General features: G+C 42.0%; 1 protein-coding gene across 1 annotated transcript; it reads right to left on the bottom strand.

Moving 5' to 3' along the window:
• Window positions 1-4,733: 4,733 nt before the first annotated feature.
• LOC111521457 (putative olfactory receptor 9A1) lies at window positions 4,734-5,678 on the bottom strand. Its single transcript, XM_023184863.1, has one exon. It carries the CDS (start codon window positions 5,676-5,678, stop codon window positions 4,734-4,736), a length of 945 nt encoding a protein of 314 aa, XP_023040631.1.
• Between the last annotated feature and the right edge of the window lie 2,265 nt (window positions 5,679-7,943).

Here is a 7,943-nt window from a genome sequence, read left to right as displayed (position 1 = left end):
ACAAACCTGACAAAAACAAGAAATGGGGAATGGATTCCCTATTTAATAAACGGTGCTGGGAAAATTGGCTAGTCATAAGTAGAAAGCTGAAACTGGATCCCTTCCTTATTCCTTATACAAAAATTAATTCAAGATGGATTAGAGACTTAAATGTTAGACCTAAAACCATAAAAACCCTAGAAGAAAACCTAGGCAATACCATTCAGGACATAGGCATGGGCAAAGACTTCATGTCTAAAACACCAAAAACAATGGCAAAACAATGATCCTGGGAGGCGGAGGTTGCAGTGAGCCAAGATCACGCCACTGCACTCCAGCCTGAGTGACAGAGTTGGACCGAAACAATGGCAACAAAAGCCAAAAGCCAAAGAGAAATGGGATCTAATTAAACTAAAGAGCTTCTGCACAGCAAAAGAAACTACCATCAGAGTGAACAGGCAACCTACAGAATGGGAGAAAATTTTTGCCATCTACTCATCTGACAAAGGGCTAATATCCAGAACTTACAAAGAACTCAAACAAATTTACAAGAAAAAAACAAACAACCCCATCAAAAAGTGGGCAAAGGATATGAACAGACACTTCTCAAAAGAAGACATTTATGCAGCCAACAGACACATGAAAATTGCTCATCATCACTCGCCATCAGAGAAATGCAAATCGAAACCACAATGAGATACCATCTCACACCAGTTAGAATGGCAATCATTAAAATGTCAGGAAACAACAGACGCTGGAGAGGATGTGGAGAAATAGGAACACTTTTACACTGTTGGTGGGACTGGAAATTAGTTCAAACACTGTGGAAGACAGTGTGGTGATTCCTCCAGGATCTAGAACTAGAAATACCATTTGACCCAGTCATCCCATTACTGGGTATATACCCAAAGGATTATAAATCATGCTGCTATAAAGACACATGCACACGTATGTTTATTGCGGCACTATTCACAATAGCAAAGACTTGGAACCAACCCAAATGTCCATCAGTGATAGACTGGATTAAGAAAATGTGGCACATATACACCATGGAATACCATGCAGCCACAAAAAGGGATGAGTTCGTGTCCTTTGTAGGGACATGGATGCAGCTGGAGACCATCAGTCTCAGCAAACTATCACAAGAACAGAAAACCAAGCACTGCATGTTCTCACTCATAGGTGGGAATTGAACAATGAGATCACTTGGACACAGGAGGGGGAGCATCACACACTGGGGCCTGTTGTGGGGTGAGGGGAGGGGGGAAGGATAGCATTAGGAGATATACCTAATGTAAATGACGAGTTGATGGGTGCAGCACACCAACATGACACATGTATACATATGTAATAAACCTGCACGTTGTGCACATGTACCCTAGAATATAAAATATAGTAAAAAATATATTTTTGCATATACTACCCCCATTCTTCTCTTTTTAAAAACATTGTCCTACTGCATCTACATTGTCAAACTGCATAGTTTGTTTTTTTTTTTAAGACAGAGTCTAACTCTGTCACTCAGGCTGGAGTGCAGTGGCGTGATCTTGGCTCACTGCAACCTCCGCCTCCCAGGATCAAGTGATTCTCATGCCTCGGTCTCCTGAGTAGCTGGGATTACAGGCACATGCCACCACGCCTGGCTAATTTTTAAAAATTTTTAGTAGAGACAGGGTTGCACCATTTTGGCCACACTGGTCTCAAACTCCTGACCTCAAGTGATCTGCCTGCTTCAGCCTCCAAAAGTGCTGGGATTACAGACGTGAGCCACTGCGCTCAACCCTAGATATTTTAAAAGACAATTTTTTAACCTTTTGAATAAAAAATTCGTTAACAATATATGCACATACAAATCACAAAAGAAATTACTAATTTGACAAAAGGAAAATTAATACTTTTACATGACAAGATTTCATTAAAAACTAAAAAGTCAAAAAACAGATTAAAAATATATTTTCAACATACATAATATAAAGTAATACCTGCAATGTCTAAAGAATATCTGTATATTTTTATAAAAGTAGTGAAGTCCTCAGAATAAGAAAAATGTGAAGCTCCATCTCTTCTCCCTTATTATTCTTCCATTTATCCTACTTAGCTCCAGGAAAACTTTACAAAATATTCAGAGTTAATAAAGACCCTTCTGCCAAAATATCTCCTTTGTTACAATCAATTATATGGATAAACAAGCAAACTTTCCTTGGCAATTAGAAGCAGAATGAAGTCTTTTATTTTTGAGATAGTATGACATTATTGTGAAGTAGAAGTGAAAGCAATGTACACAGCTGTACCATAAACAGTTTTCCTTCACAGACCATTCCCATAAATGTCATTCCCAAAAACACATCCCCAGGGTAACCCATTTCCTGGTTTCCCTCTCAGATGTTTCTTTACGCAACTATATACAAATATGAATGTAAATTAAGTTGTAGTTTGTTTTTACAAAAAGGAAACAAACAAACATTTTCTCTTCACTTTTCTTACTCAACAGTGTATCTTGGAGAGAGAGAGAGAGAGAGATATATATATATATATATAATATATATATATATATATTTTTTTTTTTTTTTTTTTTCTGAGACAGAGTCTCACTCTGTCGCCCAGACTACACTGTAATGGCACAATCTTAGCTCACTGCTACCTCTGCCTTCCGGGTTCAAGTGATTCTCCTGCCTCAGCCTCCCAAAGTGATACTGAAGCTGGGATTACAGGTGCACGCCACCATGCCCAGCTAATTTTTGTATTTTTAGTAGAGATGGGGTTTCATTATGTTGGTCAGGCTGATGTCAAACTCCTGACCTTGTGATCTGCCCACTCAGCCTCCCAAAGTGCTGGGATTACAGCCACTGTAATCCCAGTTGCTTTTTATTGATACAGAAAACCCTCATGTTTCCAATCCTCATATAACAGCAACTGAATGAAAGTCCCATAAAATACATAAGTGGCCATCTTTTGATGTCAATTTGGGTTGCCACCAGACTTGTGTAATCACTTGTGTAATGATGCAGAAAAATGTGTCATGCAATACAGAAATATTAATTGCAAATTGTGAATATGACAGGAACTAGGGAGAGGATGGGACAATACAGGAACTGAGATACAGGAATTAAGGGAGTTCAGTGTAGAGCTAGAAGGCAGCTTGGTATACTTGGGTTTTGTGAGAAAGCAAGGGGGAAAAGAAAACAAATGAATCTGGTAGTCATAGAGAGAGACGCAAAAAGGAATGAAGAAAGAAACTGAGCGGGAAGTGGGAGAGCCAAGGGAGCACTGAGGACAAAAGCGCTATTTCAGGATTGAAGAATGTGTAAGACACAGCAAAAGGGGCTCCCTCTGCCCTCTCTCCATTCCACCCTCAGCCCAAAGACACAGAAAGCCCAGCTGGCCCTTATCACATCACCTCCCAGTCAGAACACAGCTCCATTTCCTTCCCTCATTTGAAGCTAGCATAATGACGTGGGTGACATTAGATAAAATGCTTCTCTCTAAGATCTTCCATCCACACCTGAGAAGGTCCACCAATTTGAGATGCACCTGTAAGAGCACATATTCAGCCTTAAGATTGCTAGGCAGTTAGGGTAGGGGTCTTACCAATGCCAATTGAAAAACCCAAAGAAAGGCACTATCGCTATTGGACACTGCAAGCAGGAATCAACAAGGAAAGTTTGAAGCTTATGCTGGTCCTGAGATTACTCAGAGAAGTACTGGTGAGTTTACACAATAAGACCACACCTTGAAACCACATGGCAATATAGAGGAAGATAATCTCAGCACCTAGGATCAAATATGTATGTCAGATGTAAGAAAATACATCACACTTGGCCGGGCGCAGTGGCTCACGCCTGTAATCCCAGCACTTTGGGAGGCCGAGGCGGATGGATCACAAGGTCAGGATCGAGACCATCCTGGCTAACACGGTGAAACCCCATCCCTACTAAAAAATACAAAAAAATTAGCCGGGTGCGGTGGCTCAAGCCTGTAATCCCAGCACTTTGGGAGGCCGAGACGGGTGGATCACGAGGTCAGGAGATCGAGACCATCCTGGCTAACACAGTGAAACCCCGTCTCTACTAAAAAATGCAAAAAAACTAGCCGGGCGAGGTGGCGGGCGCCTGTAGTCCCAGCTACTCGGGAGGCTGAGGCAGGAGAATGGTGTAAACCCGGGAGGCGGAGCTTGCAGTGAGCTGAGATCCGGCCACTGCACTCCAGCCTGGGCGACAGAGCGAGACTCCCTCTCAAAAAAAAAAAAAAAAAAAAAAAAAAAAAAATTAGCCAGGCCTGGTAGCGGGCGCCTGTAGCTCCAGCTACTTGGGAGGCTGAGGCAGGAGAATAGCGTGAAACCGGGAGGCAGAGCTTGCAGTGAGCCGAGATCGAGCCACTGCACTTCAGCCTGGGTGACAGAGCAAGACTGTCTCAAAAAAAGAAAAAGAAAATATATCACACTTCCCTTGTTTTTCCCATTATCAGGTCCAAGGGTTCAAAACGCTGAACATCTTTCAGATGTTTACACTTCTCACATTTATTTTACAACATGCATTATAAGTACACAGGGCTAATAAATTTATATATCTATTTAAAAAATAATAAGGTGATCTTCCATGGAAAAAGAATTTAATATAAATTGAAGCCATGTCATAGCTTAAATACCCACTGTAGATCATGAGCTGTTTGATTTTGAGAATGATCATTTTGTTTCAATTAGTACTATCAGATTACTCAAATCCATGATGAGGATTTGAACTGTACTCAGGACAGACTTAATTTTTAAGGAGTTGATTGCAGCGTTTCATGCCATCTCCAAAGGCCTGTATGAATTTGTCATTCCTCAGGGTGAAGATGAAAGGGTTCAGAAAAGGGGTCACCACTAAAACCAGCAGTGATGCTACCCTATTATACTCGGCTGCCTGCGTTTGTTTGGGTTTCACGTAGAGAAACAAGCAGCTGCCGTAGCCTATCACAACATAGCTGAAGTGGGAGGCACAAGTGGAAAAGGGTTTCCTCCGCCCAGAGGCTGACGGGATCTTGAGGATGGTGGAGATGATGTAGGTGTAGGAGACAATTGTAGGGATCAAAGAACCAATGATAATGAAAACAGCCATTAGAAAAAGAATAACCTCTGTGAAAAGAGTGTTCTCACAGGATACTTTGAGCAATTGTCCTCGGTCACAGTAAAAATGGTCTAACACATTTGATTTGCAGAAAGTAAGCTGAAAAGTGGCATAAACTGGCCAGATTTCAGAAAGAAACCCAAAAACCCATGACACAATTACCACCCAAATGCAGGTGCTGCTATTCATAATGATGTTGTACCTCAAAGGGTTACACACAGCCACATAACGGTCCACAGCCATCACTCCCATTAATGCCAACTCTGAGGTACCTAAAGAAAGGTATAAATATAGCTGTGCAGCACAGGCTGTCAAAGATATGATCTGAGTGCCTGGAAGCAGCAACCCCCTGAGCATAAAAGGGACAGCTGTGGATGTGATCAGGATCTCCAGGACAGAGAGGTGACCCAGGAAAAAATACATGGGGGACTGCAGATGTTTATCAACACAGACAGTGACGATGATGACCGTGTTTCCCATCACTGTCACTGTGTACAAGAAGAAGAAGGTTGCAAAAAGGATACGGCGTACTTCTTGGGAGCCAGGGAAGCCTAAGAGAAAAAATTCAGTGGTGCTAGAGCAATTCCCCAACATTACTTCTGAGTGTTTTTCCCTTCTGAAATCTAGAGAAAGAAAAAAACACAGTTGATATGGCTTCCCATCCCAACAGAAGTAGAAACTGTTCTGAAATCCCCCTCCTGCTCACAGGCTGCACACCATGACTAGAAGGGTAGGCATTCGTCTTCTATTATTCCCTGTATATGGTCAGGGGCAATTTTTCTTTTCTTTTCTTTTCTTTTTTTTTTTTTTTGAGATGGAGTTTCACTCTTGTCACCCAGGCTGGAGTGCAATAGCATGATCTTGTCTCACTGTAACCTCCACCTCCCAGGTTCAAGAAATATTCCTGCCTCAGCCTCCTGGGTAGCTGAGATTACAGGCATGCGCCACCACACTCAGCTAATTTTTTTGTATTATTAGTAGAGATGGGGTTTCACCACGTTGGCCAGGCTAGTCTCAAACTCCTGCCCTCAGGTGATCCACCCTCCTTAGTCTCCCAAAGTACTGGGATTATAGGTATGAGTCACTGCGCCCAGTTTAGGGGCAATTTTTCTAACTATGCACAATATGCCAAGAAAATTGCGTTGATGATTCCAGTCCCCAGTGCCATACTGCAGACATGAGAACCTGTACCCTGCCCAGCATGCACCATTGCACCCTCAATGCTCAGTTCACCTGCCTCCCGCTCTGCTCTGAACAGCCAGCAGTCAGCCTCCAGGACCACAGTGTGTTCCCTTCTACCACTAACTCCCTTCCACCTGGAAGCTCCTAAACTACTCTGTCTGCCAAGTATTTTCTGTCCTGTAAATTCCTGCTCCAGTATCATGTTCTATACAAAAGTTTCCTGGCCAATGCCCCTGAGCTGGTTACTTGATTTCTTTGTTTCATCAGAATGTAGGTTCCATTTATAGGATGTTTATTTTAAAGCTTCTGCTTTACCTTCATCATCATTGCTATGTGTTGGTGAGAGTGAGGATAGGGAAGTCTCCTGAGGAGTTTCTGTAAATTCTCGAGGGCAAGGACTGAGGAGCTTTCAATCTACTGGTCAGCTGGTTCCCTGCATGGATTACTCCTTTATTCCTCCCTATCTTGGGAAGAAAGCCTCCCTTGCTCCTGTCCTCAGTAAATGCGTCTTCTCACAGAAGGCAGGCAACCAGCACCTGGGTTGAGTTGAGCCTGACCATCTCTCTCCAAGACTCTGACAACTCTTTTCACTGTTCTTAGAGAAAGAAATTTCAGACGAAATACAGAGGAAGAACTTTTACCCTCAGCCTCTGCCTGTCCCACACTGAACTTACACTGGCTCTGACAAATAGGAGACTTTAGTCCAATTTCAACATCCTCTGCCTTCAGGATAATCCAAAGCCCTGGATCCATCAGGAGCCCAAAGCCACCAAGTGTGACATCTGGGTTCAGGCCACGCCCTAAATACAGATGGCTCTTGTCTCAGTCTAACAGTAAATTTAGGAAGTCACCTCAGGGCCTATATTTCTTCTATGAATACATTTTTCTCCCAAAATCATATTAGAAATTAAAGATTCTGCTATCACTTATATGAAATAGACCCTGCATCCTGAGTAACTTAGAATTCCTGGGCTTTATTTTTCACTTCTTTCAGGTTTTTGGTCAAGTATCTGAGCTCAAGTTTTCTCTTCATGCTGTCTAAAAGAACACACACAACCCTTCACTCTCTATCACCTCATTAGTATATATTTATCTCTTTAGTGGTCATCATGAGAAATTATGTTTACTTTTTATTTTCTGACTCACTTTACAATGTAAGCACCATGAAAGCAAAAAGATTGTCATTTTTGTTCACTATATCTCATATAGAATGAGGTGGTACTACTTTTGAGTGAATCAATGAATTGATCAGTTAAAGAATGAATCTATGAACAAAGCCCCTCCAAATCTGGCTATGGCCAATGTTGAAAGAAACTGCTTTCTTTCCCTTCTGTCTTCACTGAGACATTGCTCACTCATAATTCAGTCCTCTCTCTGAGACTCCTAATAAAATGGCAGTTGGGTAACAAGGACAGACTTGGTGGAAGAGCTCAGTAGAGTGATTTCCACAATCTCTCTTTGCCCAGAACCAGATGAAAAGAAAGTAGAGATGATGTCAAGGATGGTTTTGACAATAGCAAGGAGTTGTACTGCATCCAGCAATGAATCAGAGAAGAGCTGAAAGTGCTCTCTGCTGTACAGGAGGAATTTGGAGATGAGCCAATCTCCTCTGCCTCTCTCATAATTTACCCATTAGGGTCTGAATGTCCTTGTTCTAGAAAGTTGGCAGGTCTAGAA

Source organism: Piliocolobus tephrosceles, chromosome 8 (assembly GCF_002776525.5).
Source record: "Piliocolobus tephrosceles isolate RC106 chromosome 8, ASM277652v3, whole genome shotgun sequence".
Taxonomy (NCBI): Eukaryota; Metazoa; Chordata; class Mammalia; order Primates; family Cercopithecidae; genus Piliocolobus; species Piliocolobus tephrosceles.
The sequence above is the reverse complement of the archived record's forward strand: the minus strand, read 5'-3'. Positions and strand labels throughout refer to the sequence as shown.

Excerpts from the sequence above, each read along its gene's own strand:
- LOC111521457 (XM_023184863.1), bottom strand. The coding sequence starts at position 5,678 with ATGTTGGGGAATTGCTCTAGCACCACTGAATTTTTTCTCTTAGGCTTC.